The sequence below is a fragment of the Lycium barbarum genome, chromosome 2, assembly GCF_019175385.1.
Source record: "Lycium barbarum isolate Lr01 chromosome 2, ASM1917538v2, whole genome shotgun sequence".
Taxonomy (NCBI): Eukaryota; Viridiplantae; Streptophyta; class Magnoliopsida; order Solanales; family Solanaceae; genus Lycium; species Lycium barbarum.
Window position 1 is genome coordinate 134,496,078 of NC_083338.1, and position 22,563 is coordinate 134,518,640.

A 22,563-nucleotide genomic window follows, 5' to 3' on the forward strand; every position below is an offset into this window, starting at 1 on the left:
TAGGAAACTGCAACTTTTTGCCAAATTCTTAATTTGCAGAACGGCAGCAACATACGGGGTAAGATACTTCTATTTCATTGCTAAATTTTTTAACATCTTATAGAAAGAAAAACGTGCTTCGTATTGTGCAGAACGTTATTTGTATTATTGCATACATTTCTAATTTGCTATACACTGCTTCAGAAATTCATGCTGGAAAAAGCCTAGACTACGAAGGAAGACTACAAAAATGAGCTCGCTCACTTAGAAGTCTCAACAACAACAATATACAGTAAAGATGCATCACCTAAACACAATATACAGCCTCAAGGGTGAAGAATAAAAAAATCAAAATAATATATGCAGACCGTTACTCATGAAAATTCGCGAGTCGTGGAAAGTTTATCCTGCAGCCTCTTCAACTGTTGGAAACATCTTTTAGCGCATCCAATAAGATTTGTCCTGTTTCAGCAAAAGATTATTGTAAAAGAAATGTTAGAAATCCCTAGCTTTCACTGACAACCATCAAAAGCAATACACTTGTCAACATTAATACTTTCAAATAAAATAATTTTACATTAGAACTTAGGATCATGGCTCGCTTTCTTGATTGCTTTTGAATTTAACATGTATATACTTCTTTTCTATGACCAAGCTACTTACTGATGCATGATGCTTTCTTTCTACTTGAAGTCAAAAAGTCTCAACATTTTTTTTATGATTGCTTTCACTTTTGGAAGAAAGCAACTCTGCAAATAATCTGATTCTAAAGCCCGAGTTGTCAGATTCATGTAACAACTCCAACAAATTAAAACATGAGAGAGAGAATTACTCAGGGAAACTATAAAATGGTTTTTTTTTTTTTTTTTTTGTGAGACATTCGTTGTCTTTGGAACTCAAAGTCGTTATTTTTCATATCTAGCATCAATCAACTTTTCCAAATATCACAAAAACTTATACCATCATAGGGGATACCTGTATGCCAGAAATAATATCAGATAATATTGTGACAAAATACCAAAATTGATAGTGCCATGGAGTGATTTAGTTTTCTTTGAAGTCATCATACTGCATCCACAATTTTAGAAATTTCTTTCCACCATATTCTCTTTCTAGTTTGAAAACTCTGCAAATTTTAAAATGACATGGTAACTTCGCGTTCGCCCTCCCATATATCTATCAACTACACCTCAATCCTAAATTAGTTAGCACGGCTGAGATTCCAAATATTTCATTTAACCAAGATGGATGATAGCCATCTCATATAATTTCATAATTTCAAACCCTCGAGACTGCAAAGCCAAATACTTGCACAACATCATTTAGGAATTAGAAGACTATATAACTAATAGAAATGACACTGTTGGTTATGATGTTCACTGACCCTCCATCTGCTTCCATGACAAGATTTGTTTGAAATGAGCGCACCAAAAGGAATTATGCTTTTAGTATTAAAATATATAATTTAAAAAACAAACCTGGTTTGATATGAATCGGCTCATTCCACTCTCTATTCCCATATTTGTCACAATTTCCTCCTTTGCAATTTCCGCATCAGTTAAAGTGAGGGCCCGCTGCAACTTCCTGGGGCTAAATTCCTCAACCTCTACCATATATGTGGCAGAGACAGGTCGATGATCTGAAAACTTAAGTTCAGATCTCCCATAACTCAGAAGCCTTATCCCATTCCCGAGTGATAGGATTCGATCACACCTGAAAAACAAGAAGCATTCAAATACCGCAACTAAAAATTATTGGTTGTAAAAGAATTGAGAAGTGAAATTTTTACTGTGCATTAAAATAGCTCGCCTAATCTCGAGTCACTTATCACGATATATGAGTTGCCAATCTGATGAGAGAACCTGATGACTGAAGCACAGGCATCACTTAAAGAGAAAAAACACCAGATGGACATAAAAGATGACAGGCTTATACACTTAAGCGAGGGATTGCAGTTGCCATTATGCAACTTCAATTTAGCATGGTCTGAGTTGTTTTGCCATGCTTTCTCTTGAGCAGAGGGTCTTTCGGAAACAACCTCTCTCTACCTTGCAAGGTAGAGGTAAGGTATGCGTACACTCTACCCACCCCAGACCCCACTTGTGGGATTACACTGGGTATGTTGTTGTTGTTATTGTTTACTTTGTTTTTTCAAATAGCAGCATAAATATATTGATTTGCAGTACACGTCATAGATTACAATTAAGCCAGAATTTTTAAGATATTGGGTAATACAAACAAAAGACTAATCTGAGTCAATAAAGCGCTTCAACGAACAATAATAATTGATACATACCATGCTGGATTACGTCTCCCGCCCTTTGGATCCTCTCCACAATACTTCTCTGAGTTTACTTCATATTTATAAGTCGGCGGAAAGTTTAAAGTACCTTCGGACCACCCATCAAATGCACGACCTTTCTTGAACTCTTTGCTGAGCTGGAAAAAATAGAAAGAAGTATGTTATCATCACAATGTTAAATTTCTTATAGTCTCAGATTCAAATCAATTCAAACACGCATAAAATTTCCATCTAGTCTGGGCCCACAGTTATTTTTCCATGAACATTACCGTGTCAATGGTGTCTGAAAAGGATTGTTAACTGTGATAACTACTTAAACTAGCCACAACTTGTTATAATACAGGCCTTCTTCTGTTTCTCTATTTCATCATTGTGAAAAGTTCATCAAATGCAAATCATAAGTCACTGGTTGCGGCTATTAAAGTAGATGCCCGTTGCCCCCACCACCTCTAATTGGAGCTTACACAAGCACAAAATGAGAGAATTTACTTTTGGGGGTGGAACAGGGGACAGTCATGGAAGGTAAAGATCAAGAAATAAAACATTTTCTGCAGAAATGATGCAGTCATCTACACAGAAGACATCAACATGTTGCGGCTTCTCAAACCGAACAACTAATAGAGTATAAAGGGTGAGAATGCAAATGATTGAGCAGCGGTTAAGTCAACCAGGAACGTTGACTGATCAGAAATTCAATTGACAATCAGTGAGAAATAAGCATTTACTGTTTAAGAGCATCCACATTTACCTGATCACACTCAATTAACTTACACCAGTCCTTTTTTAATATCAGCTCCCGTGTTCTATCATACGGTAAATTAATACGATAATTAAGATCTCCCAACCAGATTATTCGCCTGCAACAGTATAAACTTGTCATTAATCTGAATCTTTTCAAGAATGAGATGAGGCTAAAGTCTATAACATCAGAAAAATTGTACATGGAAAGCAATAATGTCTTAAGTCTCATAATTAGAAATTGCCAGCACACGGAAATATGAATTTAGTTTTAGATGAATAAAAGCTGATTAGACCTCAAGCACCATCAATGGAGGCATAGGCCACACAATATAACCAGCACCAGAGAGTTTATACTACTGCAGGAGAATTGCAACGGAATATCAGACAATTTAGATGGTCAGATCTAATCCTGAATCAAATACACATGGATTGCAGAAAAGTTTCTCAAACACGCGATATTCCAAAAGGTATGTGAAAAAGAATTTTCTACATGTTTGCTGGTGTAGAAACTCTAAGCCAGCATCCAAGTGTAAAAGAACCATAATTGTACATGCGTTTGGAAATTGAAAAATGAGTTAAATCTATGAGGATAAGACTAGGTGCACCATATAGCATCAGAGAACCACTGAACCAGGAGCAGCCAGTGGATGAGATGGAAACATAAATTATTCCAGGATAAATAATCTTTTCCTTCCCTCTCCTCCAATAAACAATAATCTTTCCAAGTAACCCAGGATCAGTGTGGCCTCTTTTACTATTACGAGCTAAATTCTTCAGTATGTGGGTTTCTCTGTCCTTTTTGATAAAGATGTTCAATACCTGGCTTGAGTGGGACTACTGTAACACAGGGGTATTGGGGCATACTTCTATTCTATTTATTTGTGTTCTAGCCACCAACTTGCCACTTCGATTTGTCAAGAGAAGGAAAATTGCAACATCGACAAACATATTTTTTGTGCCTTGAGAAACCATCCCCAAAATAGTCCCCCATGAAATTCACAAACAGAGAAAAACATGCAAAATATACTTACTAAATCAGACTTGGTGGAGGGGACAAAATCCATGGTTGATAAGAGAGAGAGAAAGGTTACAGTTCTGTAGATTTAACAGAAAAATTTGCTAAATAGGCAAACACACTCACTCATGATCATGGATGCTCTTAGGAAGTCCGATCGAAGAAAATGCATTGAAATGTGTTCTTCGATGAATTTCATAGACGTCAGTGTTTCTTTTGACTGCATCTGTCTCCTTCTCACCCGATGTTAGGTGAGTACAGACAAAGCAAAAGAAAGTCTGATATATTGACATGCTCACAGATACTGATCCCTGAAGAAAAGAGTAAGAGATGAGTTAACATACATTTCCTGCACCCTGGTAATTACTTTGAAAATTTATTACTTATCAGGAAAAAGGAATGAAAAAAAAAAGAGTTAGCAATGAACTGCAATTAAATACGTGTATTTTTCCATTTAAGAAAATGAAATTCTGAGGAGTTTTTCATTAGCATCTACTATATTAAGATAAGTGTCATCAAAAAGCATAAAAGCAAATTGTAAAGTTCAGATGCTATTATCCAAAATTTATGTAGAAGAGAAGTATGCAGGGAAAACCTGCCAAATAATGCAATTTCATCACAAAATTGGAGGTAACCAACTTTCACAGAAGATCTGGATTCTTTCTGTTAGTGCAGTATGTCACAAGTTGAATAAAGAGTCGAAGTTCCTCTTTCCCCCTTTTAAGTTAGACCACATTTTCTATTTTGTCCTCTGCAAAAGTTTGACCAATATCCTTCAAGGGAAACTAGCCCTTATGCATGGACAAGCACAGTTGTTTTTGCAAAGTTTACCCAAGTTGAATGGTAAATACTGCCTATTAGCTCACAAGGTTATAGGAAGTCCGTTGCAATCCCAAAATATAGAATAGCTAGTCAATAGACAGATATTATTGACAGCTTTTTATTGTTACCGTTCTAAAAAATAAAATTGACAGCTTTTAAATCTGGATTCAAGTGGCCTATGTCTATCTGTTTGATAACTGGGTGAATGTAACAGCGTGGTCCCAACTATAGGATTTCATTAATATTATGGAATTAAATATACTATCTAAGATCATTGTGATGCAAAGGAAACTAATACTGGAAGAAATTCTATGAGCGTACTTCTATCTACTAATATCCTTAAAGGATTAGTAAATACATTTGACAGGAAAAGACCATCAATGATTCTAATCCTTTGATCATTTAGATGTGCTTTTCTGTCTATTGATAAATCTCTGAAATGCAGTGCAACATATAAAATAAAAACTGATAGGGATGTTTCTTCGCTTCCAAGTTCCAACTATTAAAATGAAGTCTGAATAATGTCATTATCTTTCAAACAGCTATCAAAAGCAATCACCAAAAAGCTTAAAGTTATAAAGAACAAACCTTGTTACCAATGAAGCCCATCACACCAACACCAACTGTAGATACATTCAAATTCTGTATGTGCTTTCTTAGGCCCCTACGAACCCATACGCTAAGAAAAACTCCAACCATTTGCTTGCTTACAATCCTCACGTAAGGTGGTTTCCTTTTCCTATTTATCAAAGCTTTAAGATCTAGTTCTGCAAGCAGAGTGGCATCTGATTGTGTTCTATTCTGACCACTAACAGGCAACTTAAAAGAATTGTAAGCTTTAAAAGATTTAGAAGCTTTGAATGATTTCAAAGATTGTAAGGAACCAGGTCTTTCTGAAACATGCTGGCCCAAAAGATCCAATGGTCGCTCTGGCCAGCAAAGACCAATTCTTTCTGTCCCACTGAGAGATTTTGTCAATTTTTTGGCAAACTGCACATTTGATTCGCCTGCTTCTTCTTTATCCTCCTCTGGTCTAAAGCAATTCAGCCTGTCTAGCTTCTTTGAAGAAGAAAATTGCCTTTGAAACTCCTCATTGATTGGCTCCAAACTCCAAGTATTGTTCAAAAAAGCTAAACCATTTTTCACATTCGTATCATCCTCCATGACAGATTCATCCTTGATTTCATCAAAGTCACTGGACTCTTCATTTATTGGGAAAACTTCCTCCTCACTGCCACTGTCAGATTCAGAGGCGATTTCTTCTTCTATATCAGGGAAGTCTTCGGATGGCTTAAACCTTGATGGAGAAGGAGGATCACTAAAGGATCTAAAATTATTCACCGGTGGGACTTTATTCAGACTTTCGCGAATGACGTCCTCCCAAACTGAAATTGGGCGGGTATCTTCAGCACCAAATATATTGCCAGCATTTAATGGTATAACTTCCTGAAATCTGTTTATGTAAATAAGGGTAGTTAATATAACTTAGAAGACTTTTTACATAACACCAAAAAATCAAAATAACTTCTGATGTCGGGTGATGCATGGGTGCATGTGAGATTGGACTTTTCACCATCTAATGCAACATGCATCCTCAGGTAAATCATGAACCTGATGGTAGGTAAAGGTTCAAATATGAAGGAGAGGAAATTAGTTGTAGAACTGGACAGTAGATTTAACTTCTAATATCACTGATAAAATACAGGGACCATATGACACACTTTAGACCAAAAATACAATAGCATCTCTAACTTTCGATATTAACTGTGGGTGGTGACTACCTTATCCCCCGAAAAAGGAAAGCTGTGGCTGGTGACATGACACCGTAAAAGTCATTCTGCTCGAGCAATTTTGTGCACTACCTATGTTGTGTGAAGAGCAATTGACAACACTCTTTATGCATAAATTGCAGATCTGGACTTCACATACAAAGAGGCATACTTACCCAATTACATAGATGTCAGCAGGCTCATTAACATCCAACCAGCTATCAAGTTCAAGATCTTCTGTAGGAAATTTTCCTGCAACATTCCATGTGCCAACACATACTCTGGAAGCACCATACACAGTAAAGTTTATATCATGCTACAGGCCAATATGGAAACAGTATTTTTGGAGCAAAAAGTCAGAGCAAAAGATGCATACCTAATTTCTTTTGTGTTAATATACTGTTGCCTAAATGTTTCTGACTTCCGTCTTCTTATTCTGGGAAGAGCATCTGAGTCATAAAAGGTCACAAACAAATTAACCAAGTATAGAAATGAAATAGGATTGAAGTAATTAGATAAGAAAATAATAGTAAAGTTCAAGATGACATATCAAAGAACCCAAATACATGAACAAAAAACAATTCGAACAAATTATATTTGCATACATGAACATTTTGGATAAAATTTGGAACTAAATTGAGCAACAAACAATTCTGTTACCATCAATACTGTTGCAACAAGATCCTTTACAGACTTTTAATTAATACTCTCTTTAACAAAATTATTTCATATATTTTTACATTTAGTACCTATTAAAAAGTGAGACTTGCACATGTAAATTTTCCTTTGAAAAGATTAGTGAAAGGACATTGAAAGTGGTGCAAGTGTTAATATTATAGGAAGAATAGAACTTGAATCTGTGAACCTGTAAGGACCATTGGAAATCCATGTCCCAATCTACACTGAAAATCAATTGTGCTGAGATTGTTGACTCCGTATTAGGAACCATTTCCATCATTCTGCGACGGTACATTGTTTGAAGGGAATAAAAAAAGGGAAATTTTCAAAAATTATACCGCCAAACATAAAAATATTATGCCATGTAGCCCAATATACAATGTTATACAATATTATACCTGGGTGAAAGCATTATACATAATGTATCAAACATTGTATAGATGTGCATAATAGCTTATAAAAGGCGTTCATACACAAATATGGGCGAAACCAGGTAACAAACTCAAAATATGGGTTATGCGCGTAAATATTTTCTCCCAGTAGACATAGAGGTGTTTGAATTGGCCTATTTTAAGTGCTTTTTGACTTTTAAGTTCTTTTCAATTTTTTGTGGTGTTTGAGAAAGATAAAAAGTGATTTTAAGTACTCCCTCCGTTAACTTTTACTTGTCAAGAATTTCAAAAATAAATTTTCACTTTTACTTATCACTTTTAGCGTATCAGGACAAGACAATTTCTTTTTTCCTATTTTACCCATAATATTAAATACTTACTTCAAATCATTTTTCAAATCCAATAAAATATGCACCAATTAATATGGGCATATTGATAAATTATGCACTTCATTTATTATTTCGTAAAGAATATGCATAGTCAAAAGTGAACAAGTAAAAGTGAACAAAGTGAGTACTTACTTTTAGGCTAAAAAAGTACAAAAATAACCTAAAAGTCAAAAAATACCTAAGGAAGTTCAAAAGGTCTTACGGAAAATCACCATTAAAAAAAATTAAAAAAAAAAAGTTGCCGAAAATTTACATTGTTGGATAAATATGGAAGTAAATTAAGCAACAAACAAATTCTATTACCATCAATACCAACTGAGCCTTCTTTTTCATCGTTAAGCTGCGACTGCCTCGGCCATTCACAGAATTCTACAACACAGCAAAATTAACAAGTCAATTTTTTACAAAATAATGATAGTACATACAATTTAGAAATGCTTAAGATAAAAAGACAAAAATAACCTTGATCGGAATCAGAACCAGAGTTGGAATCAGAGTCAGGGTCAGCACTATAATCGGAATCCTTAGCACTAATATGGAGCCATTTGCGCATAAACACTCGCGGCCAAAAAAGCTGTAGGCACGTGCAACCAGAACACAATATTTCAGCCCAACTCCTCTGCAATTCCTCATTCACTTGAATAAGGAAATAAACAACAACAACAACAAAAACTAACAAAAATAATAACGAAAAGATATCATAATTACCTGAGTTTGATGCCGTTGTCTTGAGCTGTGTTTCATTTTTGTTTTTTTTTTTTTTTGTTTGGTGAATTTTCAATGGAAAAACGCTATGGAGAGCAACCAGAAAAAAAAAAGTAGAAGAAAATTAGTTGAAAAGTTTTATTTTTACAGTAATAAAGAGCTTTAAATGGGAACAAAGAAGAGAAGGAGGAGGAAATGGGTTAACGAGTAACGACCACTAGCTGGGGTGTCGTGGAAATTGCAACGGTATTTGAGCTGTAAAATCACATTTATTATCTACTTTTTCTATTATTTTATTTTAGCTATATACATATTATACATAGATAGATAGACACCTTAACTTAATTTCGACCGACAACTAAACGCTTCAATTCTGAGAATGCACGTCTAGACACCTTAACTTGTCCTCATTATGTCTCGTGAGCACTGACTTTGACATGACACATAAATTTTGAAAATCATTTTGTAAGTTAAAATGTTTAAGTGACAGTAGAGGCCAAATTTAAATGACTATATGAGTATTCTGCCTATTTTTTATTTGGCAAAGGGCTTTGACTGTGGGATTAGGGACAAGGGATATTCAATTAAGATAATTAATGGGGTAATAATAAAATAAGTAAGGAAGGTGGAGTAGATTAATGTAATGAAGAATATTTGTGGCCAAAATTGGTTGTGACTTGGTAATGGGATATGATTAATAATTAGCTCAACATCATCACTATCAGCATTCAGCATGATGGATTGAAGTTAATAAACTTTCAGACGTGTCGTTAAAGAACAAATTTCGTGTTTTGTTATCTACTACTCCGTGTGTGATATATATGCCATTAAAAAAGTGGTCCATTGCAGTTGGAGCTATCTGCCATCACTTGTATAGTTATAATCAAAGTAACATAATTGATTCGATAAAGGTACTGAGCATTTTTGGTAATTTTATTTTTGATCCTCGTGAAATATGACATATTATATTTAACCTTCAATTAATACACAAGTGATTAAATAGTGAAACGGTTAACGATCATGATAAATCTGTGAATATCTACTAGCACAGTGATCAAAAGTTCAGATTTCAATTAATTGAAGTTAGAATGTAGTTATTCATATATCACAAAATTCATAATTATAATTTATCAATAATAGAGGGACCAAAATTTTCATTAAGCCTAAACATAATAAAAGAAATGCATAAAGGTACAAACTACAAAATAAGGCAAAATAAGGCAAGATGTTCAGAAGATTAGAATTGCTTCTTTCAGAACAATTAGTGATGAATTTATAACTCCAGCTGTTCTATCTGTTTTGTAGCGTTCTAATTGTACAAAAAGCTTTTAATCACAAGTCAAATAAGCATAGGACACCAAAATCAGTGTTGGAACCCGATTACTTGTTTTTGTTCAAGATAGATTACAAGAAGTTACGTATGTCTTTTTGTACCTCTTCTATTTATAATTATGACAAAATATGTCCAAAAAAAAGGTCTGCATTTCCAAATCATTCTTTAGATCTAAGTAAACTCTAGTTGAAGTGGTCCTTTGCCTTTAGTGAACATGAGTAGTGCCACTTGGCCATGTGGAAACTTTTTTTTTTTTTTGACCTTTATGTTTAATCTCTTTATTCCCTTTTTTGTCAGAAGAGTCAAAATTCCATTGCTCAAACAATAATAATGACGAGATGTTTTCGTACTCTTTCTCACAAAGACTTTGTGTAATGTTGTCCCCCGAATAGGGTGGTTAAAATGATAAATTTTGAAATCGTAGCTTCCTTGTGATCGAATAATATAGTACATAGCCTTCATTGAAAGGAATTAACTATATATAGAAAATATAGCATCTACTATTCTTCAATTAAATAAAAGGCAGTGGGAAAGGATTTTATTTTATGACAGTTTCAAGGAAAAAAACATGAGCAATAAAATGTAATTGCCGAAATGATATTATATATTCTTATAAAAAAAAATTGCACTATTATAAATTAATAATCAGTGTATATAATATTGGAAAAATAAACTAAAATTCATTTCAAGACATGAATTTACTTAGATCATGTATTAGTATGTTTGATTTTGTTCATGAACTAGAGAAGAATAAAAAGTCCACGATTTATGACATATGTATTTTTTACACTAGACATATATGCAACAAAAAATAAATAGCACGCGTTATACTCAATTTATGTAAGCAAGTTGCGTGAAGTTAAAAAGAATTATTTTCTCACTTGTCTTAAAAAAAAAAATATGACTGATTGAGTGTCATCTCATCCTCTCCGAAATTTTCAACATTATTTGGTATCACATTCACTTGCTCTGGGAGACCTCTGGAGAATCTAAGGACCCGTTTGACCATAAGAATTATTTACCTTTTTTAGAAAAAAATTTCACTTTTTTTAAAAATTGGTGTTTGACGATAAAAATTTCAAATACAATAGCTTGAAGTTGTATTTGAAATTTGAAAAACAACCAAATCTTATTTTTTACTTTTTCAATTTTGAACAATTATTTTTATTTTTCTGTTTTCAATTTTTACCCTAAATTTTTTTATTTTTATATAAAGGACCCTCAAGAGTTTATTTTTACAGCTATTCTTATAAAAGTTTTTCAGAGTGTTTATGTTTACAGCTACTTGATTTAGTTCTTGTTGGGTTTTGTATGGAGTACGAGTGCAAGGTGGGATCGATGGCACATTGTTTATGCAGGATTATGTTTATTAATTGCTTTGAGTTGTTTTGCTAGTTTTTTAAAATTAGGGATATAAATCATATTTCATATTTTTTAGAAAAAGTATATTTCACGATTTAGTCTGTGATGGTCATCGTTAAAGAGTCCAGGAATTTGAACATCATGACCATAGATGAACTTATCAGCTCTTACAAATCAATGAATAAAAAGGAGCAAAGAAGGCAAACTGAAGAATCGGTTAAACAAGTTTTGCAACTAAGTTTTCTCCTCCTGGAAAGAGATGGATGAAAAACATGGCTCATCAAAGACATCGTGAAAATGAACGAGGTAACATCTAAAAAAATAAGTTGAGCTCGAGTTTCTAATGTCACAAGACCGACTTGTGGATATCTTCAACAAGTCATGAAAATTAATGTCTTCCAAGATATGCATCTCTTGGAGTGAAGAATCTAGTTTAAAGAGGGGTGTTGAAAAAATGAACTAGATTTATCACAAAAGTACATTAATTTACTTCGTTCATGTATTAGGAAATAAATGAATATGTATGTATAATTTTGTATATGAACTAGGGAAGTAACAAATGTGGGATTAAAAAGATACACGTATTAGACTAGCAGCTAGTCATATGCCAAACAGTTCTATAAATGTCTAGACATTATAATCATTTTATGCAAGTAATTAACTCAAGTGAAAAATAATTATTTCCTCACTTGTCGAAAAGTAAGGAGTCATTTGATTGCTAGTTAGAGTTATATATGTATTAGTAATGGAGAAATTATTAGTTATTAGGAAATTTATGTATTATTTTATGAATGAATTAGTTATGCAAGATTTAGTTATTCATGTACTCCCACCCAATCTCTCCATCCCAAAAAGATTGTCTTGATTCGAATTACGAAGGTCAAACTAACTAATGTTCAGTGTGCATTCAGACATAGAATATATAATTTTTTGAAATAAAATTACATATTTAGAAACTATCTAAAAAATTATAAGTCACAATAGTTAATAATTCAAAATATTTAGAAAGTATTTGAAAGATATTAGGGACAAAGAAATTATCCTTTAATTGTCCAAATAATAACTAAGACAATCTTTTTGAGACTAACGGAGTATTAGTTAATAATTCAAAATATTTAGAAAGTATTTGAAAGATATTAGGGCCAAAGAAAGTATCCTTTAATTGTCCAAATAATAACTAAGACAATCTTTTTGAGACTAACGGAGTATTAGTTATTCATGTACTACTTCTGTCTCAATTTTTGTGATACACTTAACGCTCTAATTTGTCCCAAAAAGATTGATACATTTCTATATTTAGAGATAACTTAACTTGAAACTTCTTCTTTTACCCTTAATGAAATGATTTACAGACACACAAAAATATATGACTTGTTTTAGAACACAAGTTTCAAAAGTCTTCTTTTCTTTCTTAAACTTTGTGTCAAGTCAAACTATATCACATAAATTGGGATAGAAGGAATATTAGTTATTCCATCTTCTATTCTGCATAAAATAATACATAAATCTCCTCATAACTTATATATATATATATATATATATATATATATATATATATATATATATATATATTAATTATGTGAGTTTCTAAATTACAAACCAAACACCATTAGGTGTACGTGTCGAATTCTATACATAGCAAAAGAATGCTACCAAATATGATATTATTATGAAGAATTTAATACATGAATAACTTTAACTCTTACCCGCAACCAAATGACTCCTAACTTAGTTTTGTTTTTAAGGTTACTTTCTAATGGAGTATCAAATTTTATGATGGGTTAACTACAGTGACAAGATATTTTTACACTGTTAACATATATAGTACTCCAACTCCAAAAGTTGGGTCATAAATGTTTTTGTTCCCCCGGTATTATTCAAAGCCATCATCAATAATGAGACTAGCGTAGACAAGAAAAGACTTATGTTTGTTCCACTAGCTAGTACTTACCTTTCCTCCCCAGTCAGTGAAGTGACCCCATTCCCCCCTCAATTTTGTCAGAGAATGTACTAATACTGCTCCACTAGTCAGTCTCCTTTTTCCACTATTAGTAATTCGAAAGTAACAAGTCATATTGCTACTGAATATCATAGTCATGACCCTTCAATTCAAGCTGCTGTACTAACATACGACACATGTTGCTTACTGTATAGAACACCAGAGTATCATGGATACAGCAGCAAACTCGCTAAAACCCATCAACTTAAAAGTTGTTGTAATAGTATATGCCAACCTCTGTACTATTACATATTCTTTCCCTCTGATTGGATTTGTTATTTTGTTTTCTACGGTGTCCGGTACTTATATTAGGCCCGCTTAAATTTGGATTTCCGTCTGAATGTCCTATATTAGAGGTAAACTGACGCAAGCATAGGCGATTCCATAACTAAGGTTTGAACCATGTGCGGAGCCACTTCAGGCGAAAGGTGGTCTGGTGCACGTACACAAGTTAAAGTTCATTATTATGAGTATATATTTAATTTTACACACTCTTAAATCTTAATACAAATGAGAAGAAAATTTGCACACCCTTTCTCAAATTTCTGGCTCCGCCACTGATTCGAACCCAAAATCAATGATTATGGATTAAAAAAGTGTTTACCACTTGCCACAATTCTTAGCTAGTTGGTTCGATTGGACTTAGTTGACTGGCTAATAGTGTAAGCAACTTTTTTTATTCAACAAATAAGCCATCATTTTCAATCTACTTATTTTAGTAAATATTAAAGAACGTAATCTATTCATTCTTCTGTGTGTGTCGTTTTACGTGAACAAACCATCTGCCCAAAGATAATGCATGGTTCAAAAGGGTACTAATTTTTTTTTCATAACACCAAATTTGGTTAAACGACAAACAAAAGACTTCGGTGACCCATTTCGTGGGTTCATCCGTTCATATAACTCTTAACAACCCCAAAATACTATTTTGTGGATGCCGTGCCCCTAATGTACCAATACCTTGACAAATAATGTCAGCAAACAGACTACTTGTTCAAGGACAACATATATATAATAGAAAATACAGGCAACCATGTCTAATGTCTAGGCAGTATCTTGGACAGTTGCCTACTTGCCTCCTTACGAAGTAGTAATTGTATTTACTTCGTTAGGTACATGTAGGGATGTGAATTATCGTACCGAAATAAAAAGTAATGGTATTTTGACTTGGGCCGTGTTATGATGTTTGGTGAATATATTTTTAAAGAAAGAAAATAATAATTATACAATGGAGAACAGTTGAGTGGCTTCAATTTGTGTGTACCGGCGGAGGCGATCTCAGGCTCTGGGTTCTAGAAATGATAGCTTATTAGATTTTGAATAAATTATTTATACATATTAAATAAATTTCTTAACACAAATAAAGAGTTTTGGCTAAAGATGCTTAATTCGCCGAACTCGTAGCTAGACTTCTAGTTTTCATCCCTTATGCGACATGATAAGTCGATTACTATGATTTGTTTTACACGCAAAGGATAATTAATAATAATATAAAGAGAGTAAGTGTTTGATTTTACAATACTAATAATGTAATCCGAAATAGAGTTATATCATAAGGGTATTTAATATAATTAACTCTAGAATATTATTGTAGCCGACGGTAGTTTTGTCTTGTTTTAGTTTGTTGTTACTTTTGCTTCTTAATGCCTTTTATATGGTTTTGAAAGAATTATTTTCCTTTTATAAGTTTTTCCTTTTCTTAATGACCATCCTATTCAACTTTTTTTCAGGGAACAAAAAATCATGTTGGTTCAGACTTTGGGTTGAAAAGATTCACAAAATATCTAAACACCAACGTAGTGCCAATATGAAATTTTGTGACTAATATTCAGGTTTTCTTTCTTAGCCAATAGCTTGAGGGGTACTATTTTAAGACTTTAGGTTAAAACAAAATTCATCACGATTGGAAAATATCTAAATACCATCATTGCAAATAGCTCCTCTCCACCCATATAATATCCATCAACTCTTTGAGGAATGCTTCTTATTACGTCTCCTCTTCATCATTTGAGATGTAGAAATTTCTTAACTACGATATATTAAGTTATTTGTTATAAGAGATTAATTATTTTTAGATTTTATATTATTGTTTGTGAATTAATTCTTTTTTAAGAGTTATAACATCAATCTTTTCATTTCCAAATTTGTAAGGCTTAAAGATTTAATTTTTCAATCTGTATTACTTGACAATTTTTTAAAGAATGATAAAAGAGTGTCGTTTTTTGGTTATTACTTGTTTGTTTTCAATATTAGGTCATAGAAGTAACAATAATTTCCATAAGATATTCCTAGATAAGTCCTCAAAAATCATAATAAGGCATCTAAGAACTTTTGCGAGCCAGAATTTCTTCATTTAAAAAATTAGATAAAATAGATCAACATTCATTATTTTCAATTTAAGTCCTTTTTTTTAAGTTAGGTACTTATTAACATGGGGTGCACACAAATGCACATGCCCAAACACTAGCATTCATATCTAATTTTATCATTATAATATGTAACATGCAATGGTAGGGGAAATTCGGGATATTCCTTAATTTGTTCAAACCGAGAACTAATTTTGATTTTGCTGTTGGGAAGGCAAAACACCATTAATAGCCATAAAGGATAAAAATTATTCTTAAAGTGTTAAAAGGAGAAAAGAAGAGGGTAACACCATTATCATCTATAATATCTATAATAGTAATAAAATCATGTGGTAATTACTAGGACGCCCACTGCCTTTTCCCCCAAATGTCTAGACATAGTGCGAGCATTTAACAAATTTCAGCGATCAGTGGCCCAATTTTAGCTACCAATTGACTTTATTATAGGTAGAAAATATATGGCCCACTCATCTGTAAAGAGGAATGAAACCAGACTATTAAAAAAAAAAAAAAAAAAAAAAAACTTAAAATTAACAGAAAAGAAGAAAAATAAAAAGGGAAAAAGTGAGAAGTTTGAGCAAATAAAATTATGTTTTAAGTTGCTCTATAAGTTTTATAAAGTTTTTTAGTGGTGTTTTTGTTTTTCTTTTTGAGAAGTGCCTCACTTTTAACAAAGGAGCTTTTTTGTTGATTTTATTTTTTTTATAAATCATTATCTAAATTTTACACAGAACAAGACAAGCAAATGTATTTTGGTCCCCCCCTCCCCAAAAAAAAAAAAAATTGAAGGAAGGAGAACAAGAAGGAAGATAATGCAAAGCGTGCCCAGAAAAGGTTGTGGCCAAGTGAATAAAATATAATTTATCCTTAATTAGAGGTTCAGGTTTGAGCTTTATAAATAAAAAGATTTTGACATGAAATATTTCAGTCTTATGAGATATAAATCAAAATTAGAAGTAGCCTCGAATCGAAATATCAGACACCCAAGGCAAAAAAAAAAAAAAAAAAAAAAAAAATGTAAAAAAGAAGTACATATATACCATAAAGCTGATGATTCAGCCAATTAAACAGCAGATACGCTAATGAATTTGGTGTTCTAATCTTAAAAGCCTTTAGAATCTTTAGCAGAAAGGGACAATAATCTTGGACCAACAGCAACCAGTCGAAAACAAGAACATACTAAAGTAAAACAAGTGCAAGAATAATGTCAGTATGTTCATAGTACAGTTTCAAAAGCTAGACATTTTAGAGTACTATTTAATTAGTAGAATAATGTAATCAACAACTACTATTTTTAACACCTTGTTTTTACTTTGAAGATGAAGACAGAACATACCTTTTTCTTCACAGAGTTGAGGTGTTAGATTTTCTCTCTCTTGTCTCTTTCTTTCTTCAATGGCTTCTCCGCATCTGGGATTATTTTAAGCTTTGAGAGTGCCTGGAAAAAAAAGAGTCTGGACTATTCTGAATGTGAGATGTAGAAAAACAGGTGGAAGTTTCCCATTAAGAAGAAGGACCACCTTTTATAGATCACATCGTGCAAACACACTCAAGCCACGTGTCCCCTTATTTTTGGCATAAAATTCACAAATTACTAGTATCTTTATTTCCCGTAATCTATCTACAGACCTTTTTATAGCAGCATCAGCATATAATAGCACTTCTATGTAACAATTAAAAAAATTTATAATTATTTTTTTAGTTATATTTTATTTCTCTATAACAGTATTTTATTTATAAAAGCAACAATCAACTTTATAACAGTACACTCTTTATAAAATTACCCCCATATAACAGCTATCTACTTTTTTTTGGTAATATAATAATCAACCATCTTTATAAAAATAGAATAAGAGAATATGGAAGTCGAAGATGACAATGAAAATGCTGACGGAGAACCTCAACCTATTGTTACTTGGACTGAGTTAGAAGATTCAATGGTTCAACTCTAAGATTCTCTTCAAGGGAAAGCAATTGGATACTCGTTTGCTGAAAGTTTGAACACAAATCTTCGTAAATTCAAGCGTTATATCACACTAAGAGATTGGATTCTACGAAACAACTACAATTATGAATTTCTTCCATCAATCTTGAAAGAATTTAATTTTCAAGTACTGTAGATTTAAAATGTGTTCCTTAGAGCTTAAAACTTTATACATTCAGTTATGAATTTATTGAAATTGTATTAACTTTCTTTAATGTTTAGTTAGTGAAGTATTCATATCTTTGAGATTTAAAATTTAAATAATTTGTTATTTTTTACAACATTAAAACTAAAAAATAAATACGTAGATTTTATGCATCTTTTTGCCTATAACAACCAACTACTATTTTAATGGAAAATGTTGTTATAGGCGTATAACAACAATTCTCTATAACAGCAAAAAAAAATCGGATCCAAAGATGTTATAGAGAGGTTTGACTGTATAATATAAAGGTGGGCATAGATAAGGTGATGTGACACCTCTATATGGCCTCCATTCCTATTTATCTTTTTTTTCTCATTTTTTGGGAATTTTCTCTATTTTCGCATTTATGTGCTATAAATAATAATGTATTAAAAAGTTCAAAAGTCACTTATTAATTTCTTCCTAATTAACATTTTTCTCTAACGTATGAGCCATTTTGTAGTATATATTTGCATCTTAAATTACCATTATGTACTTCTTTTTCTCTCTCCCACTTGTAGTATTTACTTGCCAATTAAACTCCCACTATTTACTTCCTCAAATGTAACCTTTAAACCCATTACCATAACTCCAACGAACATAAGTTGAGTGCATAACTGCTTGGCAAGCACATCTTTTGTCCAATCTATGTAGTTATATACGAGTATATTTTCTTCTGAGTACATATTTAAGGGTTTTTTTTAGGTTAAACTATGATTAGAATTAGCAAATGTGACTGAGCAATGTCAATTTCTCCTATTTTGTCTTGCAGGTTCTAAAGTCTCTTGGATTCCCAGCAAAATCAGCATTTCTTCTATTTTATCAAGTGTATGTATTCCATCTTACCGTTGAAAACGCATTGTATGATTGTGTTCTCCATCGTTTCTATCAGGTTGGTCTAAATCAATATATATATATATATATAAAAACGAACATGTATTTATAGATCAATATTGACAGCTAATAAACATTATTCAGGGAGTTAAAAGACTCAAGTAACTTTGTTTAAAGTTCTTTAATTGTTATACATCTATTTGATTGTAGTTGTGTACATATTTCTTTATGATCTGCCCCAATTTTGTTATGATCAGCAGGACTAATCCTTTTGGAAAAAAAAAATTGCTTAAATATATTTCCTTTTTGTAATGTTAGTGGGGTAGCTATATCAATGTAAAATAGAAATGAGATTTTTTTGGTAAATGATAGTTTGTCAAATTTAACTGATGAACTTTTTTAGACTTTTACACACTATTTTCCCATTTTATTTGATGCACAACATTAAAATCATGCTATCAAAAGATAAAAGAAAAAAGAAAAAAGTTAGATTATCTGTTGCTTTCATCTTTTTCCTTCAATAACTAATTTTCAACTAATGTACTAAGATGGATACCACATAAAGATTTTTCCTCCAACAACTAATTTTCAACTAATAGGTTATCTTTTGCTATCATCTTTTTTCCTTCAACAACTAATGTACTAAGATGGATACCACATAAAGATTTTTCTAATTTTTCTTTTTCTATTTCTAATTATTTGTTTTTATTTTTAATTAATATGTATATTAATGTTTGCGCGTTTTGTAAAGCCTTTGAAACAATTTCGACACACTTCTCCTTCTTCAGCTAAAACATGAGAACGATGACTAATACTAAATTAAAAAATTCAATACTTCGTGAATAACCCAATAAGTATTGTGATTCACTTTTCGAAAAATCTCATGAATATTTATAGAAACCATAAGAGAATTGCACAAAATGAGAGGGTCCATCGGGGGTAGAGAAAATGAGAGGGACGGGGACGAGAAGGGATGTCAAAGAATAAACACAAGAAATTAAGATTTAATAACAATTTCGTTAACAATATGAAGCAAAAGAAATGCTAATACGTGTGAAAATCATTTGAATTGGCCAACTAAGTAATTATATGCAAGTCTGCAACTATTTTATACCATTGATTCTTATTTTGGATTTTCTTTTTCTGTTTTAGTTTGTTCATTCATGCATATTTTTCACTTATATTATTTTTTCGTATTGTCTAATATATTTATTTTTATATACTCATTTTATGGAATTTAAAAGGAGTTTTAGATTAATAAGAAGCATCCCATAATATATGTAGATGTTTCAACTAATTATATTTGATTGTTTTAACTCAAGTTGCGCAAAGCGTGGGACAATTTACTAGTTGGAGAAAATAGTCACCGTCGTGAGTCTTGAAGTTTTTTTTTTTTTTTAATATAATCGTGATGTTCGGGTTAGCCTGAGAGCACCTCAGCTAATTTCCCGAGATGTCTGCCTCCTCCTGTTAGCAATAGGTATCATGTAACTCTGTCCACCAAGATTACAAATGGGAAGAAAGCACCTAGTAATTTTTTTTTATCTATATTGAAATTTAAACATGAGACGTCATGGTTCTCAATCTATTTCAGTTTTAAAATTCACAAGTGAAACTTCAATAAATTGTATCGTCAGACACAGTCAAGTTACTTGTCCCCTTATTTTTCGGGTTGACAAATTCTACTCTCCCCTTTTTTTCACTTGTCTCTTACACTAAAATTAAATAGATTTTTCTTTTTCATTTGTCAATTTTAGCGAATCAAGAGGATTTATTATTTTATTTCAATATTATCCTTATAATAAAGTAATTATTCTCTCTGGCCCATATTAACTGATGTTTTTTACTTTTTATTTTAATTTAAAATAAGTGATGTTTCACATAATTAAAAAGGTATTAATTATTTTTCCTTCAAATTTACCCTTCTTTAGAAAAATGTGTTTTTCCATAACCAAAAGACTATTTAAATAGATACTACTCCCTCCGCCCATTTTAACAGTCACTTTAGCTCACACAATTTGTCCCAAAATAATTGTCACTTTAGATATTCAAGATTAAAGTCGGCAAGTATTTTCAACTATACCCTTGGAGGTCATTTGATACTTGGGATAAGGATAATAAGTCCGGATAAATTGTGAGATTAACTTTATCCCATGTTTGATTTGGGGTATTAGCTAAACCCGGGATTATAAAAATACTTCTTACTTATTAGGAGTGAGTAAATTTCATAAGGGATGTATCCAAGCTAAAAGCATCACTTAATATGGACCAAATGAAGTACTACATAAAATCTATATATAATATAAAACTAGATATAGACAAGGTGATGTGACACCTCTCTGTGACCACCATTCCTATTTATCTTTTTTCTCATTTTCTTTGTTGACATTTTCTTCTTTTTTTCCATTTATGTGCCATGTTAAAAAAACTCAAAGTCACTCATTTAATTAAATCTCTTAATTACGTTAAATGTGATGTTAATTTGCTCAGTCTTTCAGTTTATACGTTTTTGTATTCCAAGCTAATGGACCGCTACTGCCACGTTTCAGCATCGAAAATTGTATTCATTTGTCTTAAAGTTCTATTAATTAAGAATGGTATTTATTAGTCTTAATATATTATTAAGAGTGATTACTTCTATTGTGATTGGTATCTTTTTATTTTCAAGTTTTGTTGAACAAGAAAATGTCGCATTTCTGGTACTAAAACATGAGCAGAGTTTTGAATCAAATTTACTCCAGGTATAAATTTTTTAAAGGATTACCTAGAGCGTATGAATGGAATGTTTATCTTTGTTTTTTCTTTATTAGATATCTTTGATTTGACATGCTCAACACAATATTTCTTTGTTGGAAACTAACTGAATGAGAAAAAGAAATAATTCCTCCCCATTCAATTCCCTACTTCATCTTTTACAGGTTGTTCGGGCAATTGTTACTTACTGTGTTGTTATTTTGGGTATAATTTATGTTTCGACTCTTACTTAAAATTTTATTTTATTGTATTGTATTGTATTGTGAATGATGAAAATACTCATTTTATATAACAACCAATTAGTGCGATTGCGTGAATTCGTATATCTATTTTCCATTATGATTTATGGCCTTACTTACTATATCATAGTTTTATTTTACTTTTATCCTAATTATATAATTAAGTACTCTACCATTTTTATTTCTCTTTCTTATTATGCCCTTACTTTTATTCTCTTTCCCATCGTACTTGTGCTTACTATTGTTTTGTATTATGCCCTTTTATCTTTGTAGGTAAATTTCTTACTTTTATTGAGGAGATATCTCATCATGGAGAGCACTCTGAAGTATCATGTATCTATGCATGGATTGATTTGGTCTTACAACATAATGGTTGAGGTGGGTATTATTTCTAAACAATGTATTCAATTTTTTTTGTTTGTTTTAATTTATGAAACAATATTGTATTATAAGATATCTACAATCTTTACATGGTGTTATAGTTTTTTTTTTCCCCCCAATAAGGTTGTTCACTTTGGAGAATTAATCTTTTAGAATTTCACTTGCTTTATCTGAAGAGCCGGAGCTTATATGTTCTGTATGTGTATTATGTTTGATAGAGTCATTTGCTCTTTTACTAGAGATATCATTTTAGTGATTTATTTTCTTGAATCACTCTCTAGAATTTTTGTTCTATTAGTCTAACTTTATTAACATTCAACTGGTGAGGTATACAA

The 22,563-nt window shown here is 31.9% G+C and overlaps 1 protein-coding gene across 5 annotated transcripts; it reads right to left on the bottom strand.

The window, feature by feature from the left end:
* Positions 1 to 123: 123 nt before the first annotated feature.
* On the bottom strand, positions 124 to 17,346 carry LOC132627385 (type IV inositol polyphosphate 5-phosphatase 3). 5 transcript variants are annotated; one of them, XM_060342708.1, is made up of 12 exons: positions 17,189 to 17,345; positions 8,796 to 8,878; positions 8,550 to 8,661; positions 8,391 to 8,456; positions 7,005 to 7,077; positions 6,805 to 6,909; positions 5,448 to 6,312; positions 4,164 to 4,348; positions 3,030 to 3,138; positions 2,276 to 2,418; positions 1,458 to 1,692; positions 124 to 441 (listed from the first exon to the last, which is right to left on the bottom strand). In XM_060342708.1, the coding sequence occupies exons 2-12, from the start codon at positions 8,829 to 8,831 to the stop codon at positions 418 to 420; spliced, it is 1,953 nt and encodes a 650-aa protein (XP_060198691.1). In that variant the 5' UTR covers positions 8,832 to 8,878; positions 17,189 to 17,345; the 3' UTR covers positions 124 to 417. The 5 variants fall into 5 exon arrangements, with proteins under 5 accessions (XP_060198691.1, XP_060198690.1, XP_060198692.1 ...); XM_060342707.1 differs by having other exon boundaries at positions 8,550 to 8,706; XM_060342710.1 differs by lacking the exon at positions 124 to 441 and adding an exon at positions 1,769 to 1,848 and having other exon boundaries at positions 1,553 to 1,692; positions 8,550 to 8,706; positions 17,189 to 17,346.
* Between the last annotated feature and the right edge of the window lie 5,217 nt (positions 17,347 to 22,563).

Excerpts from the sequence above, each read along its gene's own strand:
- LOC132627385 (XM_060342707.1), bottom strand. The coding sequence starts at position 8,831 with ATGAAACACAGCTCAAGACAACGGCATCAAACTCAG. Across the intron at positions 6,313-6,804 it reads GCTGACATCTATGTAATTGG|ATTTCAGGAAGTTATACCAT; the intron begins GTAAGTATGCCT and ends TTACATAAACAG. Across the intron at positions 2,419-3,029 it reads AGTTAATTGAGTGTGATCAG|CTCAGCAAAGAGTTCAAGAA; the intron begins GTAAATGTGGAT and ends TATTTTTTCCAG.